Consider the following 22,959-nt stretch of genomic DNA (forward strand, 5'->3'; position numbering starts at 1 on the left):
TTCTTCAATGTGTCTCAGAACTCAGAATCCATACATGGCTTCTCATCTGTCTCTTCTTCTTTTGATCACTTTGTCTTCAGTAGTGTCCAAGACTTTCTGGGCTGACGTGGCAGCTCTCAAAGAGAGTTCTAGAACTCGGTGGACGCTAAATCGATAACCCTCGATTCCTGCCTCTGTCTCTTCTTCTTCTTTTGTCGCAGAGGCTGCTTCCTACTGCTCAAATGCAGAGGTGGAAGTAAGTTTGTAACGAAGAACCGTTTTGAATGGTTCTTTTTGTTCTCTTCTATGATTATTTCGTTTTTTTATTTGGTCATATAGGCCTGTAAGAAGCCTCCTCGCTAGGATTATAAAAGTTTTATTATTGACAAAAGTAGACGTTCTAAATACATGGACTTTACTTTTGGACTTTCTCAACAATCAGGAGTTGAATAAAGTGAGCGTGGCTTTGAGCCAAATTGTGTGATCTGCCGCCGTAGCTTGAGTTATATAATGTCTTGGTTTGAGAATATGGAGAAGTACTTTGATTAATGAATGAAGAAGGATCATTCGGAATAATGTTAAGGATTGATTGCTCACAGTTGTTTAAAAACAAAAGAAGAAGCGTGTATTTATTCGACCAACAATAAGTTATAGCATCTCATATTACGCCGTATCAAATTTCTCGTTACTGTCACATGACCTGTTATCAATTGCCATATAAGATGACATATTTTCTGAAGCGCTTTTATCGTTCAAGCAAAGGCTTGAAGCTTAGTTATACAGGGCTCCAGTACCTCCTTCTCTTCTTCAGCCTTCAATAAGTTCTGAACTATCCAATATCCAGATAAACGTGTACTGAAAATTTTTAGTGTAGTTCCAACAAAATGTATCACAACGATGAGCTATACTTATGGACAAACTTCTTATGAAAAGTATATCAGGAGGGGCAACATAATCTTCTCCTCTAGTAGTCGACTATTTGTCTAACAAGCATCTTCATACAACTAAACAAAAATTAATGTAACTTTTTAGCAAAAAATAAATAAATAAATGGCTTGCATAATTGCATTTACTCATGAGGTTGTGTTGGGAATGGCTTGCATAATTGCATTTTAGTGAAAATATGCAACAGTGAGCAAAATCAGATTATTTCGTTAATGTTAAAAAAAAGTTATATTTATTTAGTGTAATCTCTATCGGGATAAAATGTTGGATCATGAAACTAATATTTGCAATGGATATGAGTCTTTGCGTCAGCAGATATTTAAATTATTAGAGAAATATCTTATATATTAAAACAGAAGTCATGACTTATTTCATGTGTGATATTTTATTTTGGACCATCTCATAAAAAAATCATCACATTTAATTATTCTATCATTTAGTTCTATAATAAATAATATCACAAATATATCTTATTAATATCTTAATAAAATCAACAATATACTATTTTTAAGGAGAATCTCAAAATTGTTTACTGTTAATATATGCTAAATTCAAAAATCTGTATTCAAAACCAATAAATTACATATAATTAAATATACCAACTGATTTATAAAAAAGACATTAAACCTATTAATCTAATAATTATTAACAACATATATAATTATTTTGTAGGACATTAACTATTTTTTAGGTCACGTCATTAACAAAAAATGCATATGTTATGCAATCATCGTATATGATTATATATACATATGATTGTGTATATCATTTTTAGTATTATGCAACCATAATATATGATTAATATTATTACTTTGATGATGTCAAAAAAGTATCACAACATGTGATTGTTCTTTAATATTATTAACATTTTTTATCAAATTAATACCATTCTAAAACATATAATATAATTCGTTTACAATCATATAACTAAATTTAAATACATTTAATAATATATTTTCAATACCATTCTCTAAAATGCCGTTCAAACGTTAAAGAAAAATAATTTGACATATAAAATAAATTTTAATTATATAATAGAGAAAAATTTAGCATATTTTTGTCCTTGAAACAAATAAAATATTGATGTACTAATATATATAATCAACTAAATGACACTGTTTCCATTTTTCTTACTTTAAAATTTAGATTTATTCACACAAACTAAAGAAAAAAATTAATTTTATATTTTATCTAATCAAAAACATCATTAACTATTTACCTAATCATAATTCAACCAATAAAACGCTAACTGGATAATATAAAAGGTTATATAAAAAGAAAAAAATGAATAAACTTGCATTGAAAATTGAAAATATCATCTAATTTGAAGTGAAAAAAGATTTTCCAAAACGTCATATATTAAAAACAAAGTGAATATGTTCTACAAACATAAACACTAGAAAATCTTCTGTTTTGTATAGAATTATCAAATTACAAGTTAATTTTCTAACATATCAATTTGATTGTTACCCCGCGCGGTTGCGCGGGTCAAAATCTAGTAATTTATTAAAACAAGAAAGTGATAAAAGGCAAAATAATTTGGGGACGCGGATTAATACGAGTCTATAAATATCGTATATTTGCAATGGATATGAGTCTTTGCGTCATGAACAATTTCTTTGTTAGTTTGTTTATTTGAAAATATAATAGCATAGTAAAAAAATGTTAATTTCAAACATTAGTTTTATATAAATTACTACTAATTTTTATCAGAATATTTTTGTGATAATTTGTATTTTCGAAATGTTGATATATGACTAAGTTAAATGAGTTAATACTATATTTTAAAAATATTATTTTATTTAATATATTATATTTCAGTTTTGTGTTTTTGTTATTACCACAAAAATGTGCATAAAACCGTACACAAAGTAAATAATTGTTTATTTTGTTTTATATAAAATTTTAATATTATACTTTTTAATATATTTGTGCTATATTATTTCCTTCCGGAATTAATTACCCAAAAACACATAAAATCTGTTAGGATTTTAGGTAAAAACATTTTCTTAAGGTATGACTGGTTTCTCCGCTACTACCTGTAAACGCAGCTTTTGCGGTTGACTACGGTTGTTGGTGTTTTGCAACAATCACTCAAACCGCTCTAAACTTCTTTAAACCGGTCTAGACCTCTTAAATTCAAAAGCTGGTTTCATCTGTTGTGGACGGTTGCGGGAGGGTAACATTTTGTTTTTGTTTTTTTAAACATTATAAATAGAAAAATAAAAATTGTAAATTGAAATAATAGAAATACTAAAATATATCTATTATATATTAATTTATATTATATTTTTTTAAACTAAAAATATTTTCTATAATTTTGAAAATTTTATAAATATAATTTTTATATGGTTAATTCTCTCAATAGCCCCTTTTAAATTTTTGTCATAAAAATAGCCCTCTAAAAGAAAATAACCAAAATAGCCTCTTTTTATTTTGAAAAGTTTAATATTTGCTGTTGTAACATTATTCACTTTAACTAGGATAATACATGCGCCTTGCGCAGAGTAAATTTATATGGAAATTATTTAAGAAATATCATATAGAAAAAATTATATTATTGATCGAATTAATATATTTGGCTCATAAACAATTTTTCAAAACCTTTTTTGTTAATTACATAATTTGTTTACTAATGAACTGATTCCATTTTTAAAAATATTTTAGGTCAAAAATTTATTTATCGCATAAAAACCTTACGTTTACGCCAAAGAATCTCATGCCTACTATTTGATTACAATGAAACTATGTAAGCTCGATCATGATTTAGCAATTTAAAAATTAATTATGGTTATGAGAAGTTTACGTTCACGTGCCAGTCCTATCTATCTTCGATATTTTTCTCTTTTTGTGTCATTTTAGTTATTACTCGATATAAATATTGATTTTTGAGTTTATCCTCATTTCGTTCTTTTATTTTGGCCTGAGATTTAGAAAATGTTCAAGATTCAAAATTATTAAAGAAATACATACTTAGGTTAAGATCTGCGCCTTGTGCAGAATAAATACTTATTTTATACTTTTCTGCATATTATGAAATAATAAAATAATAATTATATATTAAATAACTAAAAAATCAGTTACTATTATGTAATAAATTGACTTGCACATATAAATGAAATGACCGCTCTTGTTTATTTGCAATCATTTTAGAATAAAAAAATCAAAACAATCAATCTTAGCTATCGCATATGATATATAATTAAATTTAAACGATATGAAGTATATATATATATTAACATAAACACGTATTAAAATAAAATTATTTATTTATATGATTTTACTATCATTGTATCTTATTATAGAAAAAAATTTAAACATTGATCACAAAGTTTATGTGAGACTTTTAACAGTTTTAGTAATTTATAGTCGTTTTGAAAATTTCAAAATACAACATATACAAAAAAATCTAAATTTTTAATATATGATTATTGTAATTGTGTAATTTATTTTAATAGTAAAAAATTAAACAAAAATGATAGAAAGCATAGAGATTATTAGCAAATCTTCATTATTTAAAATCATTAATTACTATATATATCATAATCACATTAGGTAATTCCGTAGGTTTTATTTAAGGAAATAATATATAATAAATAGCCACATTGCTTTAGTTAATATTATATGATATCATAGTTGGTATTAAATGTTTATAGTGAGATATAAAAATCGAATTGGACCAACATGTTTTTCAATTTCAATGTGAGGCTGACACGTATGACAAATTAATTATTTAATTGATTGACACATAAGCAAGATGTCTTTTTTAATTATTACAAAATTGAAGCTACATCTTTTTAAATATTTCTCAATTAATATAGAGGAGATGTTTCATGAAACTCTCCTGTGCTTGTGCTTTGTAGTATTTATGAGATTCTCACTCCTTTAATACATTTAACTATTTTAATCTGGTAGTATCTTTTGCAATATGTAAGAGCATGATTATTGGGGGTTATTAGAGTGAGGTTCTTATCGGAATATAAGAACCTGTCTCTTAATTTTTAACTAAAAAAATTAAGAACCGACTCTTAAAACTCTTATTTAAGAACCGGTTGTTAGCTTTTTTAGTTAAACGTTAAGAGATGAGTTCTTATATTCCGGTAAGAATCTCGCCCTAAGAATCCTCCAGTAATCATCATGCTCTAAGGACGGTAACCATTTTCATTGGCCAATCATGAAGCTTTTCACGCACGCCTGATACATCAATCAATATTGATTCACTGTAAGGCTAATCACTTGTAAAAGACTTTTTTTTAAAGTGTTTTTCTATGTCAACAACCAATACTTTAATTTTAGGTTAATGACAATGTGTGTTCAATTTGGTATGTCATGTTTCGATGACAACTAAACGTATAACTTTTTAAACTGTGTTTGTTAATATGTGGAAGTAATAATCCAAGTCACGAGTTGTTTCAGCTTTGGAATCTAGAAAGAAGCCTCATCTTACATCTGACTATATGGTGGATGTTGATAGGGCCAACCACACCTCACTGTACAGTACTTGTCTCCACGAATATGTCGGATGGACCATCACACACATGATTACATTACATGTACCATATATTAATATCTAAATCATCAATATATAAGTTCTTCAGTGTCAGAACAACAACGGTCACTAGATCTATCTCACACCTTGCTCCTCTAATCCAACGGTTCCTTTTTCGCTCCAAACTTTGTCTTCTTCTTCTTTTTCTTCAATGTGTCTCAGAACTCAGAATCCATACATGGCTTCTCATCTGTCTCTTCTTCTTTTGATCACTTTGTCTTCAGTAGTGTCCAAGACTTTCTGGGCTGAAGTGGCAGCTCTCAAAGAGAGTTCTAGAACTCGGTGGACGCTAAATCGATAACCCTCGATTCCTGCCTCTGTCTCTTCTTCTTCTTTTGTCGCAGAGGCTGCTTCCTACTGCTCAAATGCAGAGGTGGAAGTAAGTTTGTAACGAAGAACCGTTTTGAATGGTTCTTTTTGTTCTCTTCTATGATTATTTCGTTTTTTTATTTGGTCATATAGGCCTGTAACACTACAAGAAAACACACCGAATTCCGACGGAGGTTCCGACGGACACCAAGGTCGTCGGATATTTGTGACGGAATACTGACAAATTTCCGACCAAATCCAAAAAAACTAAGTCGTCGGAATTCCGTCGGCAATTTCCGACGGAATTCCGACGAAATAGGGTTCGTCGAAATTTTCCGACGACTTTTCGACGACATTCCGATAAAAAATGTAACCGTTGTAGTCGTCGGAATTCCGTCGGAAAATACCGACGAATTTTCGACGACATTCCGATTTACAGGAATGTCGTCGGAATTCCGTCGGTATTATCCGACGGAATTCCGACGAACCATGTGACCGTTGCCGACAAATATATATGACCGTTGTATAGCCGTTTGAGATTGGACAATACCGACGGAATTCCGACGGACTGCTTTACATCCGTCGGAATTCCGTCGGAAAGTCGTCGGAGGTCCGTAAGCAATTTCCTATAAATACAACCCCTCCTCATTCAACTCATTCACACTTCATTCTCTCTTCATTCTCTTTAGTCATAACAATTCCGTGAAAATCATGTCTTCAGAAGTTTATTATCGTTCGTGGATGGATAAACCTCATTTGGATCCGAACACCAATTTGCTTACGGAAGAATACGTTCAAGGGATTGGAGAATTCATGAGGCTTGTTCAACAGCAACCGGATGCAAAAAGTGGTATGTTAAGATGTCCCTGCTCTTCTTGCAATAATAATAAGGTTATAAAAGAATTTGATGTTTGGACTCATTTGTATATGAAAGGGTTTTCACGTAATTATAAAGTTTGGTACCTTCATGGGAAAACTGGTTATGAATATGGTAGTACTAGCGAACCTCAGCCTGTTAGTGAACCTCAGCCTGATATTAGGTTAGAAGAATCTAGAACGGATATAGATTATGGTGTAGGTACTGAGCAGATGGTACATGATCATTATAGAGGGGAAGAACCAAACCCCGAGTCTAGGAGATTTTTTGACATGTTGGATGCAGGAAAACAACCTTTGTATCAAAATTGTAGAGATGGTCATTCAGTCTTATCATCTGCAACTAGATTAATGGGTATTAAGACAGACTATAATTTGGCTGAAGAATGTATGGATGCGATTACTGATTTTGTCAAAGGTATTCTACCTGAGGATAACCTTGCACCGGGTTCATACTACGAGGTTCAGAAACTTGTTGCAGGTCTTCAACTACCGTATGAAGTGATAGATGTATGTATTGACAACTGCATGATCTACTGGAGAGCGGATGAGACACGGAATGTATGCAAATTTTGTGGGAAACCTCGTTATCAGGAGACGAGGGGAAGAGTTCCGATCCCATTCAAAAGAATGTGGTATTTGCCTTTGACGGAAAGATTGAAGAGGTTGTATCAGTGTGAGCGCACAGCAAAAGCAATGAGATGGCATGCAGAGCATTCCACAAATGGTGAGATTAGACATCCTTCAGATGCAAAGGCTTGGAAACATTTCCAGTCAACATATCCAGAATTTGCGGAAGAGAGAAGAAATGTTTATCTTGGATTATCTACTGATGGTTTCAGCCCATTTGGAAAGCATGGAAGGCAGTATTCTCTATGGCCAGTTATTGTGACACCGTACAACTTACGGCCGAGCTTGTGCATGCGACGAGAGTTTTTGTTTCTCTCAATTCTAGTCCCCGGGCCAGATCATCCTAAAAGATCACTAGATGTGTTTCTTCAACCACTAATATATGAGTTGCAACAACTATGGGCGCATGGTTTTGAGACATACGATGTTTCGCGCAAAGAAAACTTTCAGATGCGGGCAGTACTTATGTGGACAATAAGTGACTTTCCAGCATATGGTATGTTATCTGGATGGACAACACATGGGAAGCTATCATGTCCATATTGTCAAGATGACACAGATGCTTTCCAACTAAAGAACGGAAGGAAAACGTGTTGGTTTGACTGTCACAGACGATTTCTACCACCTGATCATCCATACCGCAGGAGTAAGACTTCGTTTACGAAGAACAAGCAGGTGTTTGATGGTCCACCTGAGGAAGTTAGTGGGAAAGATTTGTTGAAGCAGTTTAGGTATTTTGATGCAGAAAGGACGCCAGATGTAGGTGGACATGAAAACATTCGAGTCAATGCGGTTGGAGAGCTACATAACTGGCACAAAAAGAGTATTTTCTGGGATCTACCATATTGGGAGAGTCATCTATTGCGGCATAATTTAGATGTCATGCATATTGAGAAGAACTTCTTCGATAATCTGATGAACACAGTCCTTAACATCCAAGGTAAAACGAAGGATAATTTGAAGTCAAGGTTGGATTTAGTCGATATTTGTGATCGTTCTGAACTTCACGTTGATGAGAACGGTACGGCCCCTTTTCCCATTTATCGGCTAGATGGTGCTAGAAAAGAAGAGTTCTTTGATTGGATTACAGAGAAAGTGAAATTTCCTGACGGATATGCATCAAATTTGGGGAACTGCGTTGATAGAAGCGAAGGAAAGTTTACTGGCTTGAAGAGTCATGATTGTCATGTAATTATGCAGCGCCTCCTTCCGTTTGCCTTTTCAGCATTATTGCCACGTAATGTTCATGAAGCAATTGCAGGGATTAGTGTTTTTTTCCGTGACTTATGCAGCAGAGTATTGACTGAAGAGGGTATTAATAATTTGAAGACAAACGCACCAGTCAGCATGTGCAACCTTGAGAAGATATTTCCTCCATCATTCTTTGATGTAATGGAACATCTTGCTATTCATCTCGCAAGAGAATTGGAACTTGGTGGTCCTGTGCAGTACAGATGGATGTATATTTTTGAGCGTTATATGCATCATCTGAAGAAGATGGTCAAAAATCAAAGCAGGGTGGAAGGATCTATAGTGGCACAGGTGATCAATGAAGAAACTGCAATCTTTGCTGAAAATTATTTTCCACCAGAAGTGCAAACAAAACACCGAAGACCTGCTCGGCATGATGATAGAGGGGAGAGAGCAACATATCATGTTACTGTCCCAAGCATGTTCAAGGAAATAGGACGACTTAGTGGAAAATTCACGAAGCGGAGACTTACGGACACTGAGAACGCTCATTTGCAAACATATTTGCTCACCAACTGTGAAGATGTTCTACAATATGAGAGGTAAAAATATTTATTCATTTATTGTTAGATTAATATTCAATAAATTTATTTCATATTGATAATATTTTTGTATATAGTGTATATATGGCGGAGTTGCGTATGACTCACAGGCATGCAACAGAAGATGAGCTTCGACAACTTAGAGATAACGGATTTGCTGCGTGGCTTCGTAGTTATGTGAGTCATATATCCTATTACCCTATGCAAATGATTAGTTTAAATTTAATATATATAAACTAATTAATTTTGCAATCATATATGTTTTTTTTTATAGGTGAATGATGGTTTGGCCAGAGGTCTTGTGTTCGATGATTGGATACGCGAATTTGTGCAGGGACCAAACTATGTGGTCAAATCATATCCTAAATTTTGTACGCGAGGATATGCATTCACAAGGAAAGGTCATTCTAAGACAACATATGATGCTGGTGTTTCATCTTCTTCTGGTGACGATGTCTACTACGGCAACATAAAAGAAATATTGGAAATCCAATTTCCTGGAATGGTTGGATTGCGTTGTGTAGTATTCTATTGTGATTGGTATGACACCACCCCAGATAGAGGAGTGAAGATTGATGCGTTTGGTGTTACATCAGTTCATTCGCGGCGGAAACTTCAATATTATGATCCCTTCATTCTTGGTTCGCAAGCTGATCAGGTATGTCAATATATTCATAATTTTTTACCAATATAATTAATTAATGTTATATATTGAACTAATACTTTGTATAATTGATATGTATAGGTGTGCTACATCAGTTACCCTCGGGTGACGTACAGAGACGATCCATGGGTTACTGTAACGCAAATCAACCCAAGAGGACGAGTGGATGGAACTTCTGATGATGATGAACCATTGCAACCAGAGTCTACCAGCAACGCCCAGGCAGTTGAAGATTTGGAAAATGTTCAACTCGTTGAGAATTTGACTGTGTTTGGACATGATGCTGTCGTACATTCAGAGCCGGAAGCCGAGGTTGGGGAGTTTGATGAAGATTCAGAAGATTCTGATTAGTTTTTTTTTTTTTTTAATGGTCCGTCGGAAATCCCTCGCAATATACCGACGACATAGCGACGACAACGGGTTTCATTGAAAATTGGAAAGGTCGTCGGTATTTCGTCGGAAAATACCGACGACATGTTTTTCTATAAAGTTTCAATCATAAAAATCTATAAATTTAGATGCCAAAACTATGAAAATAACACATAATAAGTGTTTAGTATAGTATTAGATCGCAACCGTTCAAATATAACAACTCATTAAAATATTTATGTATGCATATCATTGTTTTCATAACATCTCATCTTAACATTATGTACTTATACAATCATATTTATATAAGCTTACACTACAAAAAATATTGTTGTGTAAAATCGTGTTATAAAACATTTTTATTGTTAAATCTTTATGCAAATACTATATATATTATCAAAGGTTTGGATTTTGCATTTAGAAACTTGAAAAGAACACCCTAAACACTAAGTCGTCGGAATTCCGTCGGAATATACCGACGGAATGTGTCCGTCGGAAAATACTGACGGACACGTTCCGTCGGAATTTCAATTAGCCCGGGAGAACCAAACCGCTTGAAAATTTTCGCGAATCGGCATTTGGTATATTTTAAATATACCGACGGAATACCGACGAACCCGTGTCCGTCGGAATCCACGGAAATAAAAACCCTTCTCCTTTCTTCTTCGTTATCTCCGCGGCCTCTCTCTCTCTCAAAACTCTCCGGCGATTTCGGCGACTCTCCGGCGATTCCGGCCTCTCTTCACCGGCGAATCCTCTCCTCACCCTCCTATCTCTTCCCCAAACCCCAAATCATGTAAGAATCATCCCAAACCTTTTTTTTTTTCAATTGTTTAGGGTTTTGGAAGTTGATCTCGGATTTTAGGTTGTTTGATTGAACATTTTAGGATTGAATGGATAGTTTAGGATATATAAGTTAGGATTGTTGTTTTAGTTTTTTTTGGAACATTTTTTGATTTTTAAAAACGTTTTTTGATTTTTTAAAACGTTTTTTGATTTTTAAAAACGTTTTTTGATTTTTAAAAACGTTTTTTGATTTTTAAAAACGTTTTTTTGAAAAAAATATAAATATTTAACACCATTTTTCTTCATTTATAAATTTTAACAACATTTTTCTATTTTTATAAATTTTTTATAATTTTGTATACATATATATATATATGTAAATCATGTATAGTAAAAATTTTAAAATTTTAAAATTTTTTATATTTTTTTTTAAGTTTCCACTAATAAATATTTAACAACATTTTTTTTTTAAAATATAAATATTTAACAACATTTTTCTTCATTTATAAATTTTTAACAACATTTTTCTATATTTATAAATTTTTTATAATTTTGTATACATATATATATATATATATAAAAGGTTTAATAGTTTTTTTTAAAACGTTTATAAAACCTTTTGTAAATATATAAATGAAAATATGTTTGATGGGTTAATTTTTTTTTTTTAGGGCCGAGGATGAAGCCCGCCCCGCAGCCCGTCTTCGACGTAGTTCGGTGAGCGGTTCCCGTGCATCGGTATCGTCTCATGACTCGGTTCCCGCATATATTCCCGCTCCAGCTCCCTCTGCCCCTCACGCTGCCCCTCACGCTGCTGCTCAACAGGATCCGGGGGTCATGCCGGTTCATCTATTGGTTCAACAACCAGGTCGAGAGCATCTCCCGTTTCTCCAACTCAACCCACGACGAGGCCATAGCACTTGGTTAGTATTTTTTTTATTTGTACCGTTATATTTTTTGCTTTAATTAACTTGCTAACTTGTATTTTTTTTAAAGGTTCACCAAGTCGAAAAATGGCATTAGCCGGAGCATCAACCAGATGATGTACTCCATGCTCCGTTTTGGATATCCAAAGTGGAGTGTGATCCCTTCCGACGAACGAGAGTTGTGGTTTCGTCAGTTTGCGGTATAGTAACCCTTCATTTTTTTTAAGTTTTTACATTTTTTTACATATATTTACTTATTAAATTGTGTTTGTTTTGTAGCAAGAGTTCAACTGGCACTCCGATCTTACGGAAACAGTCCGTAAGAAATTCAACGAAAAGGCCATGGACTCTTACACAAAGCAGATAAACGCGTGGAAGACAGTTTGGCAGAAGAACAAGAAGCCACGGTTCATCAACGGGGGGGTGTGGGAGCAGTTGATAGCTCATTGGGAGAGGGAAGACACTGCAGAGACGTCTTCTAGGAACTCCAGGAACCGGAAGAGCGATCGTGGCGGGAAAGGTATGTATGTGCACAACCTCGGCGCTTGCTCCATGTCTACTAAGGAGGATGAACTTGTAAGTTTTTTATTATTATTTATCTTTATATTTTTTAAATAAATATTTTATATATTTTTTGGCTAATAATGGCGGTTTTTTTAGATCGAAGCAAATGACGGTAATCCCGTTGATCGTCTCCAACTCATTAAGGTGGCTCACACTAACAAGACGACGGGTCAAATTCAGGACCCCGTGATCAGAGGTGTAGTTGATTTGGTGGAAGCTGAGATAGTTTCTCAATCTCAGCCTCTCTCTGATGACGGCGACTCCACGGGAGCTTCAACCAACCTGTCTCTATTGCAAATAAATGAGATGGTTGAAAAGGTAATTTTTTTTATTAATATATTTTTTTTATAATGTCGATTACTTACTTGTCCATATTTACTTACTTTAAATATTTTTGTAGGCGGTTCCTAAAAGGAAAGGAGGCCGTTTAGTTGGGTTGGCCCGTCGTGCTTCTTCGTATCCGGCATCTTCTTCGCAAGCTCCGTATGCCGATCCCATGATTCTCGAGGAGCTACATGACAAAGATGAACGGATTGGGGCATTGGAGGAGCAGAACACCACTATCCTTTCGGAGAATGCCACTATCCGTTCGGAGAATGCCACTATCCTTGCTGAGTTGGCATCCCAGAAGAAGTTCAACACCGAGATTATGCAGAAGCTAGATCGTTTGATGTCTTCGAGTTCATCTTAGTTTATTTCGGCTTTAAAAAACTTCCGGAATGTTTTTTTTTTCTATTTTGGTTTGTATGAATTTTAAACTTTATGAATGTTTTTTTCCTATTTCGGTTTTTATGAATTTAAATTTTATAATATTATTAGTTTTAAATTTCCAATTTTTTAAATTTATTAATATCAAAAAATATATAAAAATGCAAAATTAATTTGTAAAAAAAAAAGGGTATATACCGACGGACAACGGTCGTCGGAATATACCGACGGACATATATCCGTCGGAATTTACCGACAAACTCATTTCCGTCGGAATATACCGACGAACGTGGTTCGTCGGTATATTCCGACGACCGATGTCCGTCGGTAAATTCCGACGCCCAAAGTTCGTCGGAATAAACCGAGGAACCACGTTCGTCGGAATTGTAGTTTTCCGATGAACTCTGGTCTCGTGTAGCCGCATCGTAATATCGTCGGAAGTTCGTCAGAATGACGTTTCTCGGTATTCGTCAGAAAGTCGTCGGAATTTCGTCAGAAATTCCGACGAATTTTTTTTTTCCGACGAAACGATACCGACGGACGGGTTCGTCGGAAATTCGTCGGAATAGACCGATTCCGACGAATTTCCGACGATTTCGGCCATCAGAATCCCCCTGTTTTCTTGTAGTGTAAGAAGCCTCCTCGCTAGGATTATAAAAGTTTTATTATTGACAAAAGTAGACGTTCTACATACATGGAATTTACTTTTGGACTTTCTCAACAATCAGGAGTTGAACAAAGTGAGTATGGCTTTGAGCCAAATTGTGTGATCTGCCGCCGTAGCTTGAGTTATATAATGTCTTGGTTTGAGAATATGGAGAAGTATTCCTTCGGTCCTACAATGCCATTAGGTCCTTCCTCTCCAGCTCAAATATCTTGATAACTGACCCTTTACATATGAGTTTGCTAGCCGTGGAACATTTCAAATCTGTTCTGGGTCCTCAATGGTACTCCCCGCAAGTATTCCTTCGTCACCTGGTTTGCAGCTCTTCTAAACTACCAGTGTGCGCCTCAACAATCTCAAGCCATGCTGGTCCCCCCTTCCTCCTAGGAGATAAGGAAGCTGTTCTTCAAGCTAAACCCCGAATAAAGCCCCAGGGTCTGATGGGTTGACCTCTGGTTTCTTCAAGGGTGCGTGGGAAACTGTTGGCGAAGAAGCGATTATCTGCGGAAAACAATTCTTGACCTCTGCTTTTCTCCCTGCAACTGCAAACTCGACTATTCTATCTCTTGTCCCAAAGTTCCCAGGCGCCTCTAGAATCTCCGACTTTCGCCCCATCTCGTGTCTCAACACAGTCTACAAAGTCATATCTTGTCTGCTGGTTGCAAGGCTAAAACCGATCCTTCAGCACCTAGTCCTGCCATGTCAAACATCTTTTGTTAAAGACCGTCTCCTAGTAGAGAATACTATCTTAGCAAGTGAACTCATACATGGCTATCATAAGAACAAAGGCCCCAAGAAGATTACCATCAAGGTGGACATTGCCAAAACTTTTGATACATTGTCTTGGGAGTTCCTCTTCTCCTGCCTTGAAGGATTGAACCTGCCTCGTCACTTCCTCTCTCTGCTCAAAGCATGCGTGTGTAAAACTAGCTTTATGATTGGCTATAATGGTACAGTAACTGGATACTTCAAAGGCAAAAGGGGCCTTAGACAAGGTGACCCCTTATCGCCATACTTGTTTGTGATTGGAATCAACTGCCTCTCATTCATGCTAAACGAAGCAGCATCACAAGGAAGGTAAAGTATCACAAAAATTGCGAGAAAATGAAGCTTACACACCTCTCTTTTGCTGATGACTTATTGATATTTATTGATAGATCCTTGGAGTCTGTTCAGACGGTGCTACAGGTCCTCCATGAGGTTGAGAAGCGGTCGGGAATAGCGGTGAGCTACCAGAAGACAAGTTTTTATGCGCCAGGTATGAGTGCACAAGAAATAGATACAATTCAAGCTTCAACAGGTATGACTTGTGATACTTTACCTGTGCACTACTTAGGAGTCCCCTTAAACTCAAGAAAGCTCAATCTCACCAACTTTGAGCCGTTAATCCATCAGATAAAGAAAAGACTCTCTTCATGGTCAGTTAAGTCTCTTTCCTTCTCAGGAAGACTACTTCTGATCAAGACGGTCATCTCGGGGATAACAACCTTCTGGTGCTCGGCCTTCATCCTGCCAAAAGCATGTATCAAGAGAATCAATTCTCTTTGTAGTGTATTCTTGTGGAAAGGAGATATTGAGAGTCATAACTCAAAGAGAGTAGCTTGGGACACGGTGACACTTACTAAAAGTCAAGGAGGCTTAGGGATCAAAGATCTAAACACTTGGAACACTGCCTGTTGTCTTAAACTCATCTGGATGTTGTTCTTCCGTGCAGGTTCAGGCTGGGTTGCCTGGTTTAAAGAAGTGGTTTTAGAAGGATCAATTCACAATTACTGGACTACAAAACCTAGTACCTCTTTCTCTTGGCTTGCGAACAAACTGCTGAAGCTTAAGACTATTGTATATCCGCTGATCAAACTGAGATTGCAGAATGGCACATCAGCAAGGTTCTGGACTGATAATTGGACTCCATTCGGTAGTCTAACAACCTTCCTCAACAACTCTTCCTCCAGGCTTGGCATCCCTGCAGTAGCTACGGTTGCTTCACTCTCTCGGAATGGAATGTGGCAGCTCCCTTCAGCGAGAACAGAACAACAACGGCATCTTCTCATATACCTAACAACATTTACACTTAATCAGGAACAAGACTATTATGACTGGGAGTTGGCAGGCAAGACTTTCAGTAAGTACAGTACAAGAGATGTCTACACTTACCTTCGTGGAGAGATAGCTGAAGTCAATTGGTCAAAGTCAATCTGGTCTTCTTATGAAATCCCTAGATACTCTTTCCTCGCTTGGCTAGTAATCAACAACAGATGCCCCACTCGTGATAGGCTTATCGGCTGGGGAATTCATGTTTCTCCTCTATGTCTCCTGTGCAATCTTCAATCAGAATCTCGAAACCATCTTTTCCATGAATGTGTTACAATTTTGATCTCTGGAGCCTCGTTGCAACAAAGTGTGGCTTAACGCCCTGTCGTGATTGGGACGGCACTGTCCTACAGATGATTGCACTTCCACGATCAAAATCCCGCCAGCATAGCACTTTTTTAACCCTCTTGGCGTGGAAATCAACTATCTACTGGACTTGGAATGAAAGGAACTCCAGGCTTCACAAAACAACTTCCGATCGGTCGACTCTATATTTGTGGTGCTTGATAGACAGCTTAGGAACAAAATCCAGAGTTTCAGAGAAACAAATCAATCCCTCTCTTCTGCTATGATTCAACTCTGGTTCCAATCCCCATAGCCAACCTCTCCTGCTGTCGTTACTGCATCTCTGCACCCCTCACTTCCGTCGCAGACAATGCTTTGATCGTGTTTCTCAAACTGGTCCCTTCAGTTGCTTCATGGGCCACTAAACTAATTTCTGGGTTCACTTGGGTTCTAACTATAAGTTTTAAGATTGGACAGAGCCCTGTAACTCTTAAGCCCATTGTTGGACCCAATTTTGGTCAATATATTGATGGGCCGTAATCAAAGATACGGGCCGTAAGAAACTGAAGCCCATAACGAACATGCGAACTCAAGACGAAGTTATCAAAGTCTTGGAGATCGCGGAACAAGCCCTGTAGATCGTGGAGCAGTTATGAAGATCGCGAGGTCCACACACTATAAATGAAGAAGAAGGGACAAGAAGAAGGACACGTTGAAAACCCTAGAGAGAGCTACACACATACATCGACCTTGTTTCTCCGAATCTTAGATCCTTTTCTTTACCGATCTCATCTGTGTAATTCGATCTAGTTCAACTTATTGTATTCGATCTTATTCATCAATAAAGTCCATTTTACCTACTGGAAACTGTTAACATCGTTGTGTTCTAAAGATATTGTTGCCTACATCTTTTGTCTTCCCTAGATCAAACTCCCGATCACTATCAAATACTTAGTGTAGGTTTTAGGTTCTACACCCATGGCTTGTAAACTTTTTATTTCTTAGTTTTATTAATGAAAGCCTCAATTACAAAAAAAAAAAGAATATGGAGAAGTACTTTGATTAAGGGAAATTGGAGCGTATAACTATGAAAAAAACCGTAATTCACATTCTAGTTATTTCCCCTAACAGTTCTATACACGCTGTTATATATATATACTGTAATACCCTTTCCTTCAACCGGCGCAACCTGCCAAAAAAATTTATAAATATTAATTATTAACCACGCAAAAGTAAATCGTGGCGTATCCTATTTCACATCTTCCCTTTTTTACTTTCCTTGCTTCGCCTGATTTCGAAAGCTTTGCCATCTCCTTCGTACTCCCATTCCAATCATGTACTTTTCTCTGCTTGTGCCATCCTCCGACATCGTACGGCGTTAAGGTTGCAGCAGCGGTTAGTAACAGACCCTTCTTCTCCAATTTCACCAAGTTAATTCTTCTCAAATCTTTGGAACTACAGTAAGTTCTCGGGTATTTACCTTTAAATCTCTTCACATGTTGTTATTTTTCTTTTCTATTTGATATATTGTCATAATTAGGGTATTATAATTGGTAAATCTGCAACCTCGTTACCATTGCATGTTTGATCTGATTTTTGTGTAGAAGTTCGCCAATTGATTTAGGGTTTTGGTTTTCCCGACTGTACTTAATTTTGCATTTTAGGGAAGATACATAGTAAATAGTATAGTAATATAGTTTGTTGTATGGAATAACATCTGTAATACAAGTTATATGCATGAGATCCCTATATGCCTATTTTATTTGAGGTGGAATATAAAAACTATATGTTCAAACTATTGTATTTGAGATGGAATTGATTGACAAACTATTCTACTTGAGATGGAATTGAATGATCTGTAACATATATACTATCATTTTTATCAACAATCGTACTGTTTGAAATATAAAAAGTTATTTTATATATAAAATAGAATGAATTACTCTGTCACAACCATGTTTCCCTCTTATTTTGTTCTTCGTCAGGTTTGACATGGACGATTTTCCTTCCTAATAGATTGTTTGAGATATGTTTTGAACCCACTGGAACGAAGGACTAATAACTATTTCAACCTTCGTTGAATTGAGGTGATCAAAAATGCATTAGAGGATTCAATCTTGTTCGTTGTTCAATCTTGTTTGTTATATTGGTGTATATTTGTGTTTTATATTAGTGTGCATATGATTTTGTAAAGAAAAATAATATATTGAATGTAAATGGAATATAATTTATTATGACATCAAATAAAACAAAATAAAATGTGATATTGAATGGGAATGATATTCATATGATGTTGTCTCTTCCACCTCTTTTCTTTAATGTCGTTAGTCTTCATTTCTTTCACTACAATCAATCTAAATTTGGTGTAAGCATTACTTCCTTCCCTGCAATTATATACACTTCAAAATGTGAACAATATGTACTGTGTTATATCGTTTATCACATTTTATGTTCTATATGCTCATGTAGAATGGAAATGCATCTTACTGGCATTTTGAAATTTGAGTTTAGCTTATGAAAGACTGGGGTTGCCATTGGATTAGAGTTTATATTTCCAAGTAGGGTTTACTGATTAGTAGCTTGGGTTTAGTTTATGGAAAATTGGGGTTGACATTGGATTAGGGGTTATATTTTCGTGTATGGTTTAGTGATTAGTTGATATGATTTAGTTTATGTACGATTGGATTGACATTGGATAAGGGTTTACCATTCCGTTCCAGTTTGTGTGATTAGTGGACAGTGTTTAGTTTATCGAAGATTAGACTGGGCATTGGGTTTAGTGTTTAGGCTTCATTCACTGTCCTTCTTTTTGGGTGTTTTAAGATGGACTTACGGTGATAATTAAATGGAATACACCATTTATTGATACATGTTGGAATTTGCACCACTTGTTTAACTTGGCACAACAAAAATATTTTTGGTTACTCCACCTCTTTACGTGGCTTCTTCCTACTCTTTATGGAATAGTTGTTACCCACTATTTTCATTTATTCCATCGAATACGTCATCGATCCACCCATCCGCACACATGAGCTTCTACATAACATGGCTATTCTGTTAGAGTACTCATTACCAGTTTCTATGCTATTTGGATCATGTGAAATGGAAATTCATCTTTTTCCATTTCTGCTATAAATTGGAATGTTTAATATCACATTCATTAGCTTGTGAATTCTATTCAATATATACGTATTTTGATACTTGAGTTAGGGTTTATATGTCCGTGTTGGGTTTAGTGATGATTGGAGAGAGGTTCATTTCTGGAATATTGGGTTTGCCATTGGAAAATCATTACCTACTTCCACTGAATCATAGACGCTTTAAATGTTGCAACATTTAGGGAGATGCTCTTTCGAATTCAACCACTGTCACCATCTTTCTATTCTACATATTGCACGTAGAATGGAACTGTGCATTCTTCTTAATACTATTCCACTGCGTATAGTTCACTACCATTTAATGTAGCTTAGCACTTAGTACTAGTATTTCATATTTTCATATTTTTATATTTGGATAAGGGTTTATATTCCCTGAATGGTTTAGTGATTAGATGATAGAGTTTAGTTTATGGCCGATGGTGATTGTGCTTGGGTCAAGCATGCCCACATTCCATTAAATTTGGGTTATCTTATATATTCCTCTGTGTGGTTTACTAAGGGTTTACATTTCCATACTATTTGGCCTTTAGTTTATTTCTGTGTGGTTGATAAGTTTATTTCTGGAATATTTGGCTTGCTTTTGGGTAGAGCATTACGTACTTTCCTTGCAACATGTACTTTTTTTAACTGTAGCTAAATTATGAAGACCATATTTAACTTGGAACTACATATATAATATTACTACTTTACATACGATACGTAGTATGAAAACTCATACAATCGGTATAGAATATACTTGTCATCATCTTTAGTTCGCCGTTAGATTACCATAGTTTCTGGCACACTTACAACTGTTATTTACTCCTCTTGATTCATACCCTTACATCATATGTGTTGAATACATCTGCACAACGCGATCCGTATGTTATGTGATTGTTACGATGCCACACAAAAACGCCACTTCTTTTACTTTATAATATGGAACCGGTAACCTGTTACTTGAAAGGGTATAACCGAATAGAAAAAAGCACAAAAGTCTGACAGTGAATTATGTCAAAATCATAGCTACTTTCTTAATTTGTCACCAAAATATGGTCATTTGCCAATAAGCCCTTTGATTAATGAATGAAGAAGGATAATTGGGAATAATGTTAAGGATTGATTGCTCACAGTTGTTTAAAAACAAAATAAGAAGCATGTATTTATTTGACCAACAATAAGAGTCTTTTTGATGTGTCAAAATTAAAAATTGGTTCTCGCGTTAAATTCAACAAAGAAACTAGAAGAATAGGAGAAATTTTAAGCAAAAAAAAAGAGAAAATTACTAGAATGTATAAGAAAAGTTGGTTTATTACTAGAGTGTTATACATCTTTTAAAAATTACTAGAGTGTTTGGATACCCCTAGTAAATGACAATAAGGGCCTTTGGTTAGTTTTTTTTAAATTGAAATTATTTTAAACATTAAATCCACATCACTAATTAAGTATCTACATCAGTAATAGAGAACAATCAACCATCTCTTTAACTACATAACATTGAAAAAAAACACAACAACACAGTACAACTTCGTCGAAGAACTAAAGGAACCCTAACCGCCTCTTCCCTGAAATCGTCATCGACATTGTGTTTACTCCGTCTTCCTCGAACTAACTCTCTGTCTTGTCTTCTCCGATATCGTCTTCCCCGATATTTTTCGCTGTAATCGCCCGAAATCATCTTCTCTGCTGCATTTTTCGAGTTTGTGGCTGAGTTTTAATTTATGTTGTGGCTGAGTTACTTTTCTTTTACGGCTGGTTTATATATGCAATTTCGTTTATATATGCAGTTGTGGCTGAGTTACTTTCCGCTAATCTCCGAAAACCTAGCTATAAGAAGTGTGCATTCCGAAGAGAAAAGACAAATACATTCCAAAAGACACCCATATCAACAATTGTGAGATGTATTTAATTAAGTTTGTTTGTGATTTCATACCCATATTTGGCTAATCTATTTTTTTTTCAGATTTGCGTGAGAGAAAATTGAACAAAAAGAAAATGAAGGAGATGAAAAGAAGTGACAGATTCAGCAGAGACGACACAGAGGAGTTCATTGAAGCTTGGATACATGGAAGAATACCGGAATGGTGCAGAAAACCTGTATTTTTGGTTTTCTATGTAAAAAACATAACTCACCCATGTATTGTGTGTTTGATTTATGCTATGTTTACACTACTCAGCTGTGTCGTTTATATATCTCAGCCGTGTCGTTTACATAACTCAGCCATACCTCAAACATACCATAAAATCAAAAAATGTTTAGATAACTCAGTCGTATCGTTTAGATAACTCAGCCGGATCGTTTGTATAAATCAGCAATACCTCAAACATACCCTAAAATCGGAAAACTGAATTCAAGTACTTTAAGAAGTTATATTGAAGACCATCTTATCAATATCAAGTGAATATAAATCAACTGAATGTGTATAGTTTCTTAAACTTCAAGTTGAGACTTTAACTTGATCTTGAGATATATGTTCTCTTACAATCACTTATACAATTCTGACTTACAAGATTCTAACTTTAATCTTTTCTTAAATATAAACCTCAAATCATAAACTATAGAGTTATAAATTTATAAAAATTTAAAGTATATCTTTGAACATTAAATCCAATATTTTTATTATTATTTAAAGTTTAAGGTTTAAATTTAAAGTTTACGTTTATAGTTTTGAGTTAAACTCAAATTTTAATCATTTAATTTTTTTTTTTAATTTAAAGTTCCATTTTAAATTTTGATTTAAACCCGTAACTACATTTTTTAAGTTTAAGCAATTTTTAAAACAAAATGAAAAGAACTAAAATTACAAATTATATTGTTTTTTCATGACCATTGATTGATTTTAGTCTAAGGGTTCAATATTTTCAATATAAAATTATAATATTTTATAATGTTTTAAAATTTAAACAACAAATATTAAATATAAAATTATAAAATTAAATATTTTCAAAACATTATCTCAAACCATATCTATTTCGAACCTTTAACCCTAAACCTTGAACCACATACTTTGACCTATACCATAAATCATTAAACTTCAAACTTTTAAAAAAAAATTAATTAACCATCTACCATAAATTCTAACTACAAATGTTAAAACTCTAATATTTTTGTTATTTAAAAATATAATCTTAAATCTTAAATCTACAGGCCGGGATCAGGTCGAGCTCGCCGGGCGAGCCGACTCGCGTGACGGCCGTACTCGCCGGCGAACACAACCACGCGACGGTTCAGCTCGCCGGCAAGATAACCGGCGCGATGGCTGAGCTCGCCGGGCGAGTGCAACCACACGACGGTTCAGCTCGCCGGGCGAGTGCAACCACACGACGGTTCAGCTCGCCGGCGAGCTGACCGGCGTGATGGTTGAGCTCGCCGGCGAGATGACCAACGTGATGGTTCAGTTCTCCGGCGAGTAGCTTTTGTGCGGGATTCGCTCGTTCGTTCACTTCCGATCTTTTTTTCAGTGAATGTTTTGCAAGAAATCCGTGAATAAGAAATAATCATTGCCGTTGATTTCGAAATAACCGTTTTTGACCCCAACAGTTAGCCCCCCCAGCCCGTAAGACTCGGAGACGATTTTGCGGGCGAGTGATATGAGTTAGAAATCGAAATCTTTGGCTGAGAATATTTATTGCGGAAATCCACGTCACCCTCATATCCTTATAAGTAGCAACTCACCATTCCTC

The 22,959-nt window shown here is 35.1% G+C and overlaps 1 protein-coding gene across 1 annotated transcript; it reads left to right on the top strand.

The window, feature by feature from the left end:
- Positions 1 to 13,792: 13,792 nt before the first annotated feature.
- Positions 13,793 to 22,624, top strand: LOC125592699. Its single transcript, XM_048768063.1, has 5 exons — positions 13,793 to 13,864; positions 14,009 to 14,131; positions 14,229 to 14,839; positions 14,920 to 16,057; positions 22,424 to 22,624. The coding sequence occupies exons 1-5, from the start codon at positions 13,793 to 13,795 to the stop codon at positions 22,622 to 22,624; spliced, it is 2,145 nt and encodes a 714-aa protein (XP_048624020.1).
- The last annotated feature ends 335 nt before the right edge of the window (positions 22,625 to 22,959 follow it).

The sequence above is a fragment of the Brassica napus genome, chromosome C9 (genome assembly GCF_020379485.1).
Source record: "Brassica napus cultivar Da-Ae chromosome C9, Da-Ae, whole genome shotgun sequence".
NCBI classification, from domain to species: Eukaryota; Viridiplantae; Streptophyta; class Magnoliopsida; order Brassicales; family Brassicaceae; genus Brassica; species Brassica napus.

Coding starts and splice junctions, on each gene's coding strand:
- LOC125592699 (XM_048768063.1), top strand. CDS start 13,793: ATGGAATTTACTTTTGGACTTTCTCAACAATCAGGAGTTGAACAAAGT. Junction 13,865..14,008: donor ATGGCTTTGAGCCAAATTGT/GTGATCTGCCGC, acceptor TGAGTTTGCTAG/CCGTGGAACATTTCAAATCT. Junction 16,058..22,423: donor TTATCGGCTGGGGAATTCAT/GTTTCTCCTCTA, acceptor TTAAATCTACAG/GCCGGGATCAGGTCGAGCTC.